Source organism: Pungitius pungitius, chromosome 13 (assembly GCF_949316345.1).
Source record: "Pungitius pungitius chromosome 13, fPunPun2.1, whole genome shotgun sequence".
In the NCBI taxonomy this organism is placed as follows: domain Eukaryota; kingdom Metazoa; phylum Chordata; class Actinopteri; order Perciformes; family Gasterosteidae; genus Pungitius; species Pungitius pungitius.
In genome coordinates this window covers 16,631,176-16,649,810 of record NC_084912.1, presented here as the reverse complement: position 1 = coordinate 16,649,810, position 18,635 = coordinate 16,631,176, and the positions used below count along the sequence as shown (strand labels likewise).

Genomic DNA, 18,635 nt, shown 5'->3' with positions numbered 1-18,635 from the left:
TAGGCAAAAGTTTACACATCAAAAATGTCATCTTGCTTCGTTGTTGGCTGCATTCATTGAATGTTTGAGTGTGACTCACCTGCACACCTTTGCCAAGACAAGCTATGATTAAAGTCCATTGCTACTAGCTTTGCTAGCCCTTTGCTACTCATGGGAAGGTGTCTACTCGTTACATGTGCATAACACAGTATGGTCCTACTGGCTCCAACAACCCCACAGCCCCTTAATAGTACAGTGGTTACGCATGATAGTTGGATGGATTGTCTGGTCTTCCATACATTTTTATATGTGCTGACTCTGGACATTTGTTACTTTAGATTTGGAGTCTGACCTCCAGCTGCCCCAGAGACACCATCCTCATGTATGACAGAGTGTGGTCTGTTGCTATTAGTCCCACGTTGAGGTAAGCCTTTACTCAGCATCACGCATCTGGTCAAAACAGAATGAAGTAGTCAAAATAGACAAATCTTGAAAAAAACAAACGGGTGACTTTTGTTGATCAGACGTTGACGTAAAAGGGAAATGTTTTAGATATTTCTATTTTTATAGTTTTTGGGGAAACTATTAAGATCCAACTTTCCCTCAATAGGTAGTGTGAAATTGTACTCTTTTTATATTATTGCTCTCTAATCACATACATTATTTTCACAATGTTTTGTGTGTTTGCATATACTTGTTTTTATTTTTTAAAACCATTACTTCGGATGACTCACAACCTGCATGTCATTCATTGTAATACAAATAAAAGATATAATTCACCATATACATGGGAATTATAGGATACTTTTAACCTTGCAAAAACTAAACTTGCAAAACTAAACTTGGATTGCGGTTGTGCCATATTTTCAAAGCTTGGGATATTTTTTTTATAACCTAACCCTGCTTCATACAATGTTTCCCTGAGCTGTTTGGTGGGTCCTTGGTCTTCACGATGCTCTTTGTTCAGTAATGCTTGCTAACAAACTCTGAGGCCTTCACAGAACAAGTGTAACTGAGATTAAATTGGAGACAGGCGGGCCTTATGCGTTTTATATTGAAGGGGGTGAATACATAGGCACTCAACACTTTCTGTAAATCATTTTAAATCATTTTATCCATGTAAACTTTCCTCTGACTTCCAGATGATGGACTAGTCAGTGGTGGTCCATTGCATAAAACCCAAATCCATTAAATTTGAATCTCTGATTAAGCCATGACAAAATGTAGAAAAGTCCAAGGGGGCTGAAAGTTCCCACCACGGCGGGGACATAACCGGTGTGTGAGATAAAAATACAGTTAAAGGTACTGAACAAAATGGGCTTGAGAGAGCAGAACCCAGCTCTTTGTAGTGGTGCTTTAGAGGAAACCCTTTGATTCCTCAGCCATGTTTATACACTTGATAACACACTCCATTGACAACACGGAGGCAGGCTGATGCAAAGCGCTGTAACAGTATCTTGGCTTCACCCACCTGCCGATCCAGAGACGGGCTGCAGAGTGGAAACATCAAGAGCAAACCCTATTGTTGGAGTCAGCGCCCCAGGCTGTCGCATAGCGACAGCCTGGCCTATATGATTCATTTTTGGGTAGTTTTTGACCAAATTAAGAAAAGGCTATATGGCTACGGTGTATTCCCTGTCAGAACTCAAACTTCTGATATGTGCTACATGCTTGACGATTGGTCCAAAAAAGGGGCTCTTTTCAGTAGTGTTTACCTTCCAGTGTCTCACAATGTAACAAATAGAAATATGTTGATTGCGCTTCCCAACCTCCCCCTCCACTTTCTTCTTCCCTACAAAAAGGACGTGGTACTTCCTACATTGTCTCTGCATCATAGAGACATTTGATACAGACAGTGTCTTAAGCACCGAGCTGCTCTGGAGCAGGTCAAACGCTAATCCATTTGACTAAGATTTCCACCCCAATCCTTAAATGCTAACCATTGTCCAGTCATACCGCATGGCCCTGAAACCGTTTAAATAATACCAGAAGAACTGTTGCACACGAGGGATCAGATCCAGTGTCAACATGCATGCATGGTGGCTTCATCCGTCTGATCGCAGCATCCCTCAGATCTGAGAGGGGCGCGCACATTATCCACATCATTAATTTCTCCAATTTGCTGGCTGAAATAGCAGACCGTGCCTCAGCCCTGCCACCCCCTCAAAATGGAAACTACCTCTCGCTGACCAACGGCCTGGTTAATTACAATCTCATGGAAACCAGGTGTCAACTAACCTGAAAAACCTGTTCAAAAAACTTCTGCCCACGTTGTTTAAGCACGGGCCGTGAGTGAAATGCGCCTTCTTACAACATTAGGTTACACACTGTACCCCGTGAGAGCTAGATGTTAAAGGGCTGTCATTCATAAAACAGTGTAGGATCCATAATTAAAGTGTACATGTGCACAAAAATGGAAATTCCATACCTGCAGGCAATGTTCCTTTTTATAACTCATAGTCCACTTCAGCACTTAGCCATCAATGGCAATGGCTTTGGATTGTCTTCGCTATGCTAGGTATGGATTCCAAATCTGAGCAAAATAGCCAATTTAAAAGTCACCGACACTTTTGTGTTCTCTCGCCGCCAACTCCGGTTGCTCAAGCTGTGAACTTGAACAGTGGCTGCAATAAACACTAAAAAAGGGAAATCTAATGACATTTCCCCAACGGGCATATTTCTTAAAATTTGACACATCCCCTTGGAGATAAGAAGTAACTGATTAGATTCAAATTCTCAATGGTCAAGGTCGCTGGGACCTCACCCCTACGACTTGAGGCAGGTGTCGTTATCATCTACCTGTAAGACTTTGGCATGTTGTGTTAAACCTTTTCCTACCAAATGAGCGTGTCTTGCAGGTGTATTTAAATATTGGAGAACAAATAATAAACAGGCGAATGATTCCTTCCCATTGGCAGTCTAGTGGCTTTGAGAAGCTTTTAAGGAATATTTCTTTACACGTGTAAACGCAACCAATTCAAGATTTATTTTTCACCAAACAGCCTTTGGTGAAATTGAGGAACTTTGTGTATCTGACTGCGATCGGTTGGCTTTGAGCATATTAATTGGTATTTCTATTTGTTAATGAATTATAATCATTGTCAAAATACCTGTCCGTGATGTTATCAAACCTTTCCCACCCAAGCCAAAAAACAGATGTGTGTTGGTCCAGTGACAAAAGGGACTTTAGAACTGTAACTGTCCCTGCTTCACATTCCTCCTTTGATCACGTACAGTGAATGAATACAGAAACAGCACTATTAACCATGCCATGGATAGAGTTCTACAACCCATTCCCAAGTTATTCACAGCAATGATTCAGATCAATAGCCATATAAAAATAACACTTAATTGTAAAATAATTATTTTGAATGCTATCAGATGTATTATTAATCTGCAATAGGTCATATTTTGTCTCAACCAGAATTTTCATATTTAGGCTTTGTTTTAGATGACTGAAAAGTAAATGGTGACGTCACTATTTTGTATCTGTGGTAGAGGCGCCTGCTGGTGTACATCAAATATCATTAATGACACACCGTGCACTCACCTGGACAACAATCCATTTGTGTCAAACTGACAATCTATATACATGTCATTTAGCAACTTAGATTGCATTATAACCCATGCATTACATTTACTACCTGGGGAGCCACTCCATCTACCACACACACACACACACACACACACACACACACACACACACACACACACGTACACCTTCTCAGCCCACCTCTGTTTCCATCACTGTGCTTGTGTTGATCCACTGGATATCCTCTCAAGGTCTGTGAGCAAGGGTTATGTGACTGCGAGGAAATGCCAAGGCTAGCAGGACGGCCGCCCCCATCCGCGCTGCCTCGGAAAAGATATCGATCCTATCTGGTCCCCCCCCCCCACCCCCGCTTATTCAGATTGTTTTTCACGATTCTATTTTTTTTTCCACACAATATTATGCCCTGACTGCCCACTGATGGAGCTCATGTTGGACAGGTTCAATGAACTATGACGGTGCACTGCAGGAGGTTGCTGGGGTGAAATAAGGTCAAATACGTTTTTCTCACAATGTTCTCGTCACAACTCGTTGTTCTTAACATTGTGAAAAACATGTGCTTAGGTTTAGGAAAACAACTACTTCATAGTCATTCCAGTAGTTTCCCAGTGACTTAAAAAATTCAAATGTAAAAATGTACTATACAGACAAATATAACACTATAGTATAACTATAAAAAATGTTGGGACACAACCATGAGTCTACTTGTATAAAGTGCTGCTTTATTTGACCTCCTCACAAAGTAGGCTTACTCTGTCTATATGAAGTTCACATTCCCAGAGCCTTTAAATGTTGACATGGGGGGGGCGGGGGGTGGGGGTTTGATGCTCTTGATACATCTTTTTACCTCTTTTCTTTTCAGGAAATTATAAATGATTGTGAAAACATTTTTAATTTATCAAAATAGAAAAAACAAATTTAAAGTGTGCAACGTCTTTATTGGCATACAGAAGACTAAAAACCATAACGTGCTTTTTATTGCTCATTCAGGCTATAAAAGCAATCCAAAATGATAGTTAAAAACATAGTTGTTGATATAAATGTCAGCTTTTGTTTAAATAATCCCACTTCATTACATCATTTAAATTGCAATAGTTATCTATGTTGACAGCAGAGAGACTCGGCCCTTCATTTGGAGCAAGCTTATTTTTTAACAACATGTATTTTCATTTTCCCTTTCACCATGAACAAGGCAAAGGGAAAATGTTGTTTAACCATTGTCTTGTTGCAATCAGTATAATGTGTCAATTTAATCAGCAGCCAAGAGCAGGGTCTATAAATCTGTAAATGCGACTTTTCGCATTGGGACGCAAGGACGCGTCCCTCGCAGAGGCTGGACGTCCTGTCCTGGCAGCACAATGCTCTTGGGTAATTAATGGCCCGTTGTGCAGCGGGACCCTTCGCTCTACTCATTTTCTCTACCTTGCTGTATTCACCTTTCTTTTTTTTCTTTGTGTCAAAATCAACCAGATATGGCGAGTGCTTAATTCACTTATGTCAAACTCGTGTGTCCACGGCCCGCAAGGTGACAGCCGCATCACACACCCCCCCCCCCGTGAGCCAACCGGTCGTCAGTGGCCCGCATTCGGTCGAACTGGCCTGTATCTGGCCCCCAACCTGAAATGAGTTTGACGCCCCTGTCCTACAAGTTCTTAACGTGTGTTCATCTTTTACACACCGTGACTCTGGTCAATCAACTCCCTGTCTTATTGTTTTTTTGTAATCTGCAATCTGTCATCCAAGCTCCAGAGTGACTGCAGCCGGCTGAGATGAAAGGCATTTCTGGCCAGAATTAATGTTCTGCTCCAAGGCCCTCGACTGCAGAGACGCAGTACGTACACATGCAGGGGTCCCGTTATTGGGGCTGAATGCCTTGCTGGTGCAGCCATGCTTTAAAGCTTTTTGCAATTCTGACAATTCCACTGCTCACAGGCAAATCAATGCAGGTTCAGTGGTGGTGGGGTGACCCTCAGGGTGCTGTCACACATCTCTTTGGTATATATTTAAGAGAGAGTACCAACAGCACAGTTGTGAGTGTAACATGAATGGAGTCACTAAATGGACATTAAATAGATTTTCAATGTCAACCATGAAAGTACAGTATTCATTATTTGTATATCGGCCTTAGTTTGAGATGATGATGGATAGGGTCTATTTGGAATGCTGTTTGTGTAGGCTCTACCCCTCTCTGCTCTCTCTCTCCTGCTGGATACCTGGTGTGTGCGTGTCCAGGCAATAGGAAGTGGGGCAGGTGGTTAGCTAATAGTTGACTGAGATGTTTCCTGCAGACCCTGCTGTCATTCGAACAAGACTCAACAGGTCGGAGTGGGCCGGGCAGCTACAGATAGCATAGCAGCGGTGGGTCAGCTCTCTCAGTGAGTCATGGGCGATTAGGTTTCTTGGACTAAAATGTGCTTTGAGCCTGACTGGGTGCTTTTCCAGGTCATAGTTGTCTTCTGTTCTAAATTGCTTTGGGATTTTATTTCGTTTTCTTTTTAAGTCTGCATCCAATGTGCGGCTTCTTTTGTTGATGAGTCTTTAAAAGCTTGGTTAGTGCTCTCCTCAAAGACCCCGCTGCAAGCTCTGAATGATGACATCCCATAGTGCCAAGCTTGAATGCGTTTACCAGTTTTCAGGCCATCAAAAGATAATCAATTGTCTTTTGGTACCTAAAATATGCCGCAACTCGTTTGATAATATTTACATGTTTGGACTCCAAAGTAGTTCATATAAAGAATGCAAATAATATTTTGTCTCCATAAAGACAGTTATAATAATTTCCGCTATCCACCAAGGAAATAAATAACCACCACTTATGTTCATTATTGGTTGTGTGAATTATCCAAATGTCGGAACCGCAAACAGTGTTGTGTTCGGGTTTGGGGCATCATCCTTCGCCGCACAGAGCTTGAATTTCACCGACTCCTCCTTCAGTCTGACCAGCAGCCGGCCTGATGACCTGTTGCATCGGCTCAGTGCCAGTGTCTCTCACCTGTGAGTTAGACACAACTAACTCACAGGCTCAGTCCCAGCTTCATCAACTGTATTCACGCTTTGGCAGCAGCAGCTCAACGCTGATTGGTTTTCGCAAATTTTTAAGCCCAAAGTCAAATTTTGCGAAAAGGCGATTTATTCCCTTTGCTCCATTGGCGCCGCCTGTTTAAAATTTGCTTCCTTTGTGACCAGTCACCTCTGTGCATTGACTTTTACATGGAATCTACTCAAAGGGTGTGAACGCAGCTTAAAGTCTAGAAGGCTGTAGACACCCAGTGCCACATATAGCGGGCATTTTGATGAAGATGAAAGTAGCTATGCTGCAGGTACCTTTCACAAACCGCATAGAAGTGGACTGGTTGACTGTCATTATGGCTTATTTAGTTTTTTCGCTCTCACCAAATTATGAGACATTCCTGGGTGACCAAAACGTTAAAATGAATTTCCATGAACTAAAAATACACTAATCCTAACCTGAAACTGGAAAAATGTTTGCATTGGCTTTACTTTCCAAACCTGGCGGTAACTGTACAATTCACCGTCCAGCAAAATGAGAAACTCGTACACCCATCACACAATAAGATTTAGACCGTATCCCGAGTAGTAGAAACCCAAGAGAGGAGTTACCATGCGCTGACCTGCCAGACAAGGCCAGTATGCCGATTTGGAGCGTAGTATTTTTGGGGAAGGGGGTACGCTACACTGACTACTAGTGTGGAGAAGGGGGTGGAGGACGGCTGGGCAGTGAAGGGAGAAGCTACCCTGAAGAGAGGTGAGAACAGGGAGGGGCACGGGGGTTACAATTGTTTTGTCGAGAATTCCTCAACCACAACTACAAAGATGTCGCAGGGGCCAAAAGCGCTTTTGAAAGTCGCCAAAAGAAAATGATTGTTGGATAAACCGTCCTCGATTCGCCACTTTCTCACCACCGCCGGGGGAGGACAACCTTTGACCTCCGGTATCAAAGTACAAGGTGACGCCACAGAAGCCACCCAGCCAGCCAGAGACGGCCCTTTCTCAGACTGCGCCCCCGCCACCGCCGCCACTACCACACACTCCCCCACTGCTCTGCCCCACTCAACCGCAAGAAAAAGCCCCCAAATTCATGTCTCTCTCTCTTTGGTCTCTCCCGGGCCGTCCCTGTGGCTCAGGAGTCAAGAATTCAATTAGTTAAAAAAAACAGAGAAGAAAAGAGCGAGGCTGCAACAATGCAGCGATAAGGGGGCAGAATCTGCGTTCCCACACGCTAAATACAGGGCGCTTTCCCTGGGGCCCATAGAGCCAGAGGACCCGCACCACAGGAGGCGAGAATAATCACAGCTCCCTCTGAACCCCCTCATTACACACTCACACACACACATACACACACACATGCACACCTTACATTCCTCTCACACACAGGTTCATGCGGACACGTATTACAGGCAGACATTCTCTTGGAAAAGAGACACACCTTACAGACTCCCTAATCTTACTGCACACATAGACACACACTGAGAGAAACTTCCAGCACACACCACACACACACACACACACACACACCTCGGCACATAAAGACCCCTCATTACGTGCTGGCTTCATACAGGTGTTCTGGGATCTCAGGTTTACCGAGGAAGAGTGTTTTCAGACACACTCATGTTAGATTAAAAAAAACAAAACAGCAGCCCCAGTCTGGGACAAAACAACTGATAACTGCAGAATAATCACCGTGGTGACGTTTTGTCCAAGTACATAAATAGCACATCGTAGAAAAATGAAAGGCGGCTTGTTAAACTTCTGCAATGACTGCAATGAAGTAAAGGCAAGCGTTTGTTTCTGCTGTGGTCTGCCGTGATGTCGTTGATCCATGGCCTGGAGATGGGTTACTTGTTCGTGGGGGCACATGTCGTACACCTTACACCTCCATGAGGAGAAGAATTCCTCATTCGAATTAAGGAAATGAGAGTAAGGGAGAAAATACAGGCTGGTAGATTGTGCATGGGCAAGTAATTACAAAGGCCTGCAGCATGGTCTGAAAAGTGGTACATGGGACCTTAGAAACAGGGTCTGATAGAGAATGATGATCAAAAATGACATCCACAGATAATGTAGTCCAATTGGTGTAAATGGATCTCATTAGTGTATTTTGAAACCTCATAAGCCAAGCAATATTGTCAGTATCCATAAAACTACACACTGTGGGTTATGCAGCAAATACTAGCTTTCATTTTATCAACTGATTATTATTGTAATAATGAATGGATCATTTCAACCGTAACATAGGAATTGCATTTTGAAATCGTAGTACTTTGATGTTACATTGAGCCATATTGAATAGGTGATTTTAGTTCAATGAACAAATGATCTTTGGTTTTTTTTAATTTTATATAAGCACATGAAATGTGTTGCAGTTTAAAACATGCAATTTGATAATTGGTTGTGAGTTTTGTATGAAGAGTTTTGAAAAATGTCACTAAAGGTTCGGAAATTGGCCGCAACGTTTTTGTAATAACGTTTTTAATTCAAGTAATAAATGTTTATATTTTTTCCATTTTGTTTAACACCTTAAGCGCACCCTGAAGCCGGATGGTGTCGTACACATTTAAGAATGAGACGGTGGCTCCAAAAGCGCGGGGCTGGCTGCCCATTGATCAAACCCCCAAACAGTACCAGATCTGATACTTGAAGTCCAGGTGTAACAATGTGTGGGACCAGTGCCTCCCTGCTCCTAATTCACTAGCAGTGTGCACTAGTGTCCATCGGCACCGACGCAACTGGTCGTCAACCAGGCACCAGATCGTAAGCGGGCTCCCCAGGGGAAGCTTTGAAATTGACGGAAACAGCTAAACCCCCCCCCCCCCTTCCCCCCCCGATAACATACCCCAAGCAGACCAAGCTTGTTGCCAGGCGAGAGTGAATCGGGGGGTTGAATCTCAGCCATGTCACCAAATGTCTGATTAATGCTTGACGTGCTTATACAAGGTTTAGTTACACCTGTATTATAATATTCCCCATTTATAGAGTGAAATGTTTGAAAACAAGATACCTGAGGGCTGAAACAATTAAACCGTTTATCGAGATAAAATTATAGTCATTCAGGCATTCACAACATTTTGTCTCTGTAAATTGTGAATGAATTTGCTTTTGACTGAATATGGACCTTAAGGAACGATATAACAACAAGGGAACGACAAAGTAGTAAACATGGGAGAATAGTGCGTGTATGTGCATGTCGGTGTATGAGCCCCTTTGAGATGAAAAACATAAAGGCGGGTAAATTAAATAATATGTCTGTGAATACGTGGCCGTGGGGTTCCATTTGTTTCCAGGAAAAATAAAAATAAATAAACAAGTAAGCAAATAAAATAACACTAATAATTTTCAATATCAGTATGATGGCTAGTGTCATGTTTGCAAACACCTAGTAAAAGATGACCAGATGGAGTGGTGTTCTGTTGTATTGTAGGTTATGGGTCGAGGTAGATTTCCTATTGAGATATGATCCAAGATCAAGTTTTTCCACTGGGCGAGTGGGTGTACTGTTCCTTGATTTTCAGTTCTTGCCGATAGTCATGGCCACGAGGAGCAATCGGCGGTTTGTTTTGCACAGGTTTATTGTTGAAATGTCCCCTAGTAAGCATAGCGCGTGAGACAATTGGACGAGGCAGCCCAGGAAAACTGAGAATGACCCTGTAATTTTTGCCCAAAAGTGTTTACTGTGTTTAATTGTTAACAGGAATATTTTACCAATCTCCATATAAAAAAGAATTTGGGAAAATAATGCAACATCATGGTTACTTATTGGAGGGATTGTGTCATTACAATTGTTTTACCCTAAAAGTGCTGAATGTTTTTTTTTTTTCACCTAATAAATAACTTTCTTGTTCGGACAACATCCGACTATTTTTATTCAAGGACATAATTCAGTTGTTATTCAATGAAAGCTTACAAGTTTATACAATTACCAGTTTGAGCATTTTTGGTTTAAGCAGCCGGTCGGCTCATTTATGAATTCCTTCATAGTTATTTTCCAATTATTTTGGATATTTAGTGTTTACCTTTTGAATTATTCAGAGAAGTGTGTGTGTGGGACAGCGTGAGAGTGTGCGTTGTGTACCGGCGGCGCTGTTATTCATACAGCACATTATCCTAATGAGCGTCACTCCCACCACATTTCGAGCAGGAGAAAGCTCTGTGATCACTGAAGCTCCGCTTCTAGTGGATCCCAAATACTAAAGACTAAAAAGTTGTCGGTCGCGCTCCTTGCTGACCCCGGCCATACAAAGACTTGTCACAGAGCCCTCCTTTCACTGACTCCAGACCAGAATGTCACAGAGTGATTGTGACTTGAACTCTGTGGTTTCCTCATTTGTTTCTCCACAAATCCTTCTCAAGCATCCATTCATCTAGGGGCTGGTTCAAAGGCCTCTTTTCGCTGTGCTCTGTTCTTCATAGAGGTAGCTCAGTGCGGTGAAGTGTGTTTCCTCCTGATGAAGGCCTTTGCTCATTTCTGAGTATCCATTGATTAGTAAACATCCATCCATCAATCAATGGATGTATACATGTATGCATTATAAAGTTAAACACTGATTAACCCAATGATCAATTCATTTTGAACCTCAACATGTGACACATACCAGCCAAGATGTTTCTGGTAGCGTCATAATAAACCTAATTAATTGATTTTCAATATAGGGATTTTTTTTGTTGATATTTTAAGTTGTACAGTGGATATAAAAAGTCTACACACACCTGTTAAAATGCCAGTTTTTTGTGCAGCACAAAATGAGACAAAGACAAATCATGTCAGAACTTGTTCCACCATTTATGTGACCTGTAACATAAACCATTCAAATCAAAAAAGGAAATCCTTTATGGAGGAAAGCCCCCACCCCGTCGTTGACCGTAATGGTCTGGCCCACATTCGGTCAAAGTGGGCTACATCTGGCCCTGGAACCTGAAATGAGTTTGAGACCCCTGTGTTATGGTCTGATGAAACCAAGGCTCAACTTTTAGGCCAGAATTCCAAAAGGTATGTGGAGCCCATCAACATCTACACCATACCCACAGTAAAGCCTGGTGGGGGGGCAGCATCTACCCACAGTAAAGCCTGGGGATGGCAGCATCATTGAAGGCCGGGGGGGCAGAATCATACTTTGGGGCTGTAACCGGGCCCTTATTGACGGTGGGGAGGGGGGCAGGGTTTAGAACAGTTTCAGATACCAGTCAAGTTTGGCACAAAACCTTCAGGCTTCCGTCAGGAAGCTGAAGATGAAGAGGCCTTTCCCCTTTCTTCAAAACAAGTTTCACCTTTTGGAATGAACCAACCAGAGCTGAAAACCCAATTTCACTGAACATCCGCGGGGTGACTGAGGAGCCCCGTTCACAGGAGATGCCCTCGCAATCTGACACACAGATATGTCTTATATATATATATATATATATAGATATATCTATATCTATACACCATATCTAACGTTATGGTGTTGTTTTGTCGTGTGTGTGTGTGTGTGTGTGTACGGTTATGCGGGGACCCAGTCTGTTCCAGCCGGGTGAACAGAGCCGAGGGGCCGGTTGAGGAATGTCCCGGTGACCCTGCACACAAGAGACCCAAACAGAAGCCAAAAGGGCTACGGGGGTGGGGAGGTGGGGATGGGACAACAGTGTCCAGGCATAGATGTGTGTGTGTGCGTGTGTGTGTGTCCCCATGCATAACAGTGTGAATTTGTGAGAGAAAGTGCATGTTTGTGTGCATGCATATGTTTGCCCATGCATATCGGTGTGTAAGAAAGAGCTGGAGGGGGCCAGGGAGAAGAGTGTGGGAGTGAAAGAAAGAAAGAGCGAGACTGTGTGTGTGTCAGCGGGGGTCAGCTCCTGCACCCTTTGGCCATTGTGTCCCTCCCTGACCAATATAAAAGCATCATAACCCTTTGAGCTCCGACATATTTAGAAAGCAGATAAAAGCACTTTTTACAAACTAGATACACGTCGGGCACAAAGCCCGGGGTCAAGCGCAACAAATTAACAACCCTCATTCTGACGGGAGGTGGGGGGGCGGCGAGTGGAATGGGGGGGAGCGGGCTGACGGGGCAAAACTAAACCCCCGCCCTCGACTCCATAGCCAAATGCCTCCACATTCCCAGCGCCGGGATGTGGGCTGTTCTCTTGCATTCATGTGTAATTGGTCCTCGGGCAGAGGCTGAGATAAATGCACTTACTTTTTTGTGTTTGTATTATGTCCTCTTAACAGAAGACCTGTTTGGAATTCCTTAATTCATGGAAGGCGGGTCATTGTGGAAGAATTTAAATCATTTGCCAGGTTGCCGACATTGAAGTCCCAAACTTTTGACCTGTTGTTCCAACAGTGCATCATCAACCTACTGCATCGATCTAGGATGCCATTCAATTACAATCAAACGTCAGCATTTCCACGTCTGTGCTTTCAGGACAGATGTGTTTTTATTCCTATTAAATGTGGATTATCAACGAGAGAGACCACTGAATTCGTCAGTATGTCCTTCATTCTCTCAATTTCTAACAGATACTGACATCATCTTCACTTGATTCATGTCACAGAAAATGGGATGAAGTGAACTCTAAGACAACCTCCCAGAGTAGAACATTGCGATGAAGTGCCACCAATGAGTACCTTACAGTGCAGAGAACGTAATTTAATATCTCTAGGATTCACATCTATTGGAGAAAATCTAACAAAATATTTATTATTAACGATTATTGTTTCAGTGGAAAAAACGTCTACTAGGATGTCCTTCTAGTGGAGAGATCGTGATGTAATGGTCTCTAGGGTTCACCTCCACTCGATAAATGTCCGAGGATAATCCTCACAGTGGAGAGACCATGAAGGGCCCACTAGTATATTCCTCCACTGGTTAAACCATATACAGCACCTCTAGTGGAGAAAACGGGACAGTGCAGTCTAAGATGCCCTTCCACCAAAGAAAATGTGATGAAGTGCTGGATCGAATTCCCTCCCAGGCGTGAAATGCAAAAGTGTTGTCTGGGAGTGTTAAAATGGAAAAAGCAGGCGTGTTGCATATTGTCAGAGCCGCAGGTCAAGTCTTTTAGCTTAGGCGCTGCAGGACTGTAGGTGGGGAGACATTGGAGCCATAGGATTTTACTTGCAATCTAAAATTGCATATCTGTGCCTAACAATCTGCAGAGCCACGGTTTCTTATGCAGCCTAAACTCCTACATGCATGTGTGGCAGGGCTACACATTGCTTTTGAGGGCTGATGTGGGGTTGTTGAATGCTCACACTCCTAACAGCAGCACTGTGTTGGGGTGGTCTTGGGAGAGCGGAGCACTCCCTGTGCGGCCAGTGTGTTGATTTGGGGATAATAATGTTGGTACTGTTGGACTCAACTCCCAGCAGGTGCTCTCGCACTCTGTGTGTGTTATTACTGTGTGTGTTTGCGAACATGACATGTGTTGTGATCGTGTGTAGATGTGTCTCCCTCCCTCAATTTCTGTGATTTGTGCTTCTGTGTGTGCGTGTGCATGTGTCTGCTTGAGGCTGGATCCCCACTGAGGACACCGTTAGTTTGTGTGACCCTGCCACACAGGCCCTTAGATAATACAGCCAGCTGATGAGGTTACCCAAACGGCAGCAGAGGCCCAGCATGCTGCTAATGATGAGAGGAGTGAGGTGGGAGGCACACATCGAGGCCCTGTTTGGTCAGAGATATGACGTTGTGTGTGTTTAGGGGGGGCACTTGCCCCACATTAGGCGAGTGAGGCTCTGACCTTAGCAGCTATAATATCAGTGCAAGCTCTGACCCTGGATCAGGCCTGGTTGGCCCTTCAACGGGCCGAGTTTTGGGAGACATGGGGGGAGTCATACTTTCATTGTATGGTGTCCTCTGTCCTCTGCCAGCACCACAACCTAGTGAGGGGTGAGTAATGTGAGTAATGGAGAGTAATAGGGTCCAGATAGTGAGTGTGACCGTAACCCTATTGTATCCTGTGTCAGCGGGGTCAGAGGTCACCCACCATGCATACTGGTCCCGGCCCCACCCGACCCATCTGGGCCATAAATGAGTTTATCCAACACTAATCACTGAGGGACTGCCGATGGGCCACATTGCTTAATGGGCCTGACAGCTGCCTGTATGCCGCACTTAGACATCGTCAACCCCCCCCTTCCTTCACCCTCTCACCCTCCCCGCCCCTAGTCCTGCCACCCCTTCATCCCCACAACATGTCTGACTGCTGGTCGGTCCCCTCGGTGTGTGTTGATGCTAGCAGTGTCGTGGTTTGCTACATGGACTGCTGTGGGGCCTTTCTAGGTTTTGTGTCATCGGGAGCCTGTTGAGAGTAATTTTCTCTGAATGTGAAAGTTTTTCTGAAAATAGCGTGCTGTGAATGGATCGGGTCCAGTCTACATCCGGGACATGGTCAAACCCTACATGGTCAAACCCTACATTCCAACCCGCACACGCCGCTCTGCATCTGCCAAAGTGCTTGTTCCTCCCTCACTGAGAGCATAAGAAGCTGCTAAATGGTGGAATGGGCTCTCTGATGACATCAGGACTGTAAACTAAAGACACACCTCTTCAGACTATACCATGACAAAAAACACAAAACAAACTGTAGCACTTTAATTGTACTTATAACGACACGTATCTATAGCAAGTTGTAAATAGGCTTATTTGATGAAATTGCACTTTCTTGTTCTCGTTCTTCTGAGTTTGTATCCTTATGGTTGAAATGAACTTATTGTAAGTGATTTTGGATAAAAGCATCAGCTAAATGACTGGTATGACAACATGTAATGTAAAATAGAGCACACAATTTTACATGGTAAACGGAGTGCAACACATTCCTGTCCACATTTCCATTTCGGTGGAGAATGTAGCCTGTATGAAAATTGTCAGTTGACATTGACAGTATTAAGGAAGTTGTTCTTGCATGCTGGCTCTTCTGGAAAGTAGCACACTACAGTGAAATAGCTTTTTGTGTTGAGGACATACTTGCCAACCTTGAGACCTCAGAATTAGGGAGATATTCAAAAGGACCGGGGGTGCTAGCGGTCGACGGGGGGGCGGGGGAGGGGGAGCTAGGGGTCAATGGGGAGGGGGGGTGCTAGCGGTTTTCTTTGCAGCGCCAGTCTCATCTTTTTTCGTTCTAATCGCCGCGCTTGACTTCAAGGTGTAACCTTTATTATTGTTCGGTCTGAAACGGCGCGCCCAGTGACGGATGGTGCAGCAATATTTTGGTGTCCGGGTGGAAATCGGGAGAAATTCGGGAGAAAGGTCGGTCCGGGAGATTTTTTGGGAGGGGCTTTGAAATTCGGGAGTCTCCCGGAAAAATCGGAGGGTTGGCATGTCTGGTTGGGGAGCCTTAGATGGCATTGGGGATTTATGCGATGACTTTTAACGGCACCATCCCATGTACCTCTTGATCCTACTGTTGACACTTAGAAGCTTGCTGAGTTATTTCAGATATCTTAGACAATAAACTGACATTCCAAGAACCTGTCAACATAAGGAAACCCCATGTGCAACAATGTTAACCCGTGGTTTTAGGTTTCAGGATCATTCTCATAGAGGAGTCGCCCCCTGCTGATCAGTAGAGATAATGCAAGTAATAAGATGGAAGGAGTTTACAAAGAATTATAACAAAAAAGAAGACACAACATACGAAAAGGTCTGTTTGGGTAGCAGTACCTGATCGGGCCTCACAGTTGAATAATTCTCTTCATAACACTTTATTTTTTACTCAACAAAGTGTCTCATTGTCGAGATACGTAAGCGAGCCCATCCTGTTGGTAATTAAATTACCACTACTACTGGTGAGGGAAGCTACACTTCACATTCTGATGAGGTCACTCACTACCATCATCACTGTGGGGCTCTGAACAAAATACAAAACATCTGTGATTCAGTAATTCTGTCCAGAGCTCCATATTTATATTTTAAAGTATTACTAGTACATGGCTGGTGACAACATGACAGCAGTAGTTGTGTTTGAACAAAAGCACAGACTCTGGTCACATTGCGACAGTGTTCCTGACCCTTGGCCTGGACCACAGCTGGAGCTAATAGCTTCCTTCCCTTCACTGTGGTTAAGAGACAGGGAGTTAACCTTGGGGTCGACATAAATGTTGTTTGTGCTTTGAATATATACTATATTATACTACTTGATGATGTATCAGTTTATTCATTTTCTGAATGAAGAGGTTTGGGTTTATTTATAATGAAACATTATAAATAAACATGGTTTAATTTGTTACAAAGGACTGTTTAATCTGCAATGATGCCCAATATCAACCATTTGCTTGAACCGAATCCTGTACTAGATGTAAAATTGTGAGCTTCTCGGTGTAACTAGGAAGCCATGAATGATTCCGCTGAAACCAAGTCACTTGACGACAGTTCTGCCTGGACTGAACTGCTGAGTCCTGAACGCAGAGCATTAGAGGGGAGGAGAGGCTGAGAAAAGTAAACGGGCCATGGTGGTGCATGGAGCCGCAAGGTTGGTGGCTCGAATCCCGGCTGCCCCATGTGCCTTGTCGAAGTGTCCCTGAGCAAGACAGCCAACCCCTAGTTGCTCCCCAGGCAAAACGCATGGGTTATAATGCAATGTACGTCACTTTGGATAAAAGCGTCAGCTAAATGTAATGTAACGCTTAATATATGTAGTACGTTGAGTCTTCCTTTTTCCTCAAAATCGGCGACACTTGTTTGAACTTGGTTAAATATTGGCTTTATAGGTTCGGGGGTTAGGGTTGATGTCCGTAACTCTAGAGGGCTTGTTTTGGCCCACCAGAACTGGAGGTCACGCTGGAAGCAACGTGTCAGTGTTGATGCTTCAGAGGAGCTGGTGTGTAAACCTGCTGCAAGAAGTCAACATATATGACTCTCCCTAGCCATCTTCCTTCTGTAGCCGCTACAAGAATCCAGAGAAATGGTTTTTTTTCTGCTTCCGTGTCCTCGGTCTGCAGCATTCATCATCCAGCCAACAGCACACATTGGTAACTATCTCTGTGTGTAAGAAGTGGGCCCTCCCCCCTGTCCGTCAACCCCGTAGGAGGGCGCTAAGCCCTGAGACTCGGGCCAGGCCCAACAGAAGCCCCCCTACCACCAGCACCCCTGGCCACCACCCCACCCTCTACATAGCTGCTAACACCCAAACATAACCTGTCAGCCCCACTCCCACAGCGCTCCTCCCCTCTCCTTTCACTGCCTCTCCACCTCTCCACATGCATGGTATTCAGCGTGCATACCTAGGTTGCTAATTCCAACCTGCCACTCCAATCAAAGGATCACGACTGTTGTAGTTTTCTTCCTCTTTTCTTCTGCTGAGAAACAATGTTTTAGGTGGATGGAGGCAGGGACAAGTGTGTGCGGGCCGGTGTGTGTTTGTGTGTGAAAAGCTGCTCTGTGACAAGCTTTGTGTTTAACCCCAAAGTGTAAGACAATTCCTACATGAAAGTGTGTGCATGTTGTCTGCTCTGCATGCCACCTGAAGTGCATGTTCACGGGAAAGGTTGATTACAGCAACAAGAACTAATGTTGGTTGATAACGTCAGCCAATGTAGTCACGAACAGCTGAACTGAGACAAGCAATGAGCACATCCACAGTGCCCTGACACCGTGAGGCAAGACCAAGGCCGGATGCAGTGAGAATACTGCATTTTCTGCACTGCGTGTCACACAATCACTGCATATTCAGCCGTGTAATCAGACCGTTCAAGTGAGTCCGATTTGTTGGAGACCAAAACACGACAGACTATGAACGCAGCCGATTCCGAGAGGAGTGCCAGCCGGTTACACACTGATCTTTCAATGAGAGATCCTTGAGGACAATGACACTACTCAGGAAGGGGGAGGGTGATTGAGTAAAAGTGACGTGTTGCATGAGGTTAAACATTGAGCCATCTTTAAGCCGGAGATACATTTTTTCCCCCAAAAAAGCTTGACATATGAATAAAAGATCAAATAAAAAATAATGCTTAGCACTTTGAGTTCAGCTGGTTTAAGTGGTCTATATTAGACTATTCATTCTCTCTCTCTCTCTCTCTGTGTGCACAGATCCTTTGTGACGGGCACTGCGTGCTGCGAGAACGTCTCCCCTCTGCGCGTCTGGGACGTTGAGCGGTGGGTAAAGAGCG

The 18,635-nt window shown here is 44.2% G+C and overlaps 1 protein-coding gene across 1 annotated transcript in view; it reads left to right on the top strand.

Moving 5' to 3' along the window:
* Window positions 1-18,635, top strand: part of fbxw4 (F-box and WD repeat domain containing 4) — a 33,356-nt gene that overhangs the window by 3,589 nt on the left and 11,132 nt on the right. The window contains exons 5-6 of the mRNA XM_037465885.2: window positions 318-403; window positions 18,556-18,621. Of these exons, the coding sequence (XP_037321782.2) occupies window positions 318-403; window positions 18,556-18,621 (152 nt within the window). The remainder of the gene's footprint in view (window positions 1-317; window positions 404-18,555; window positions 18,622-18,635) is intronic.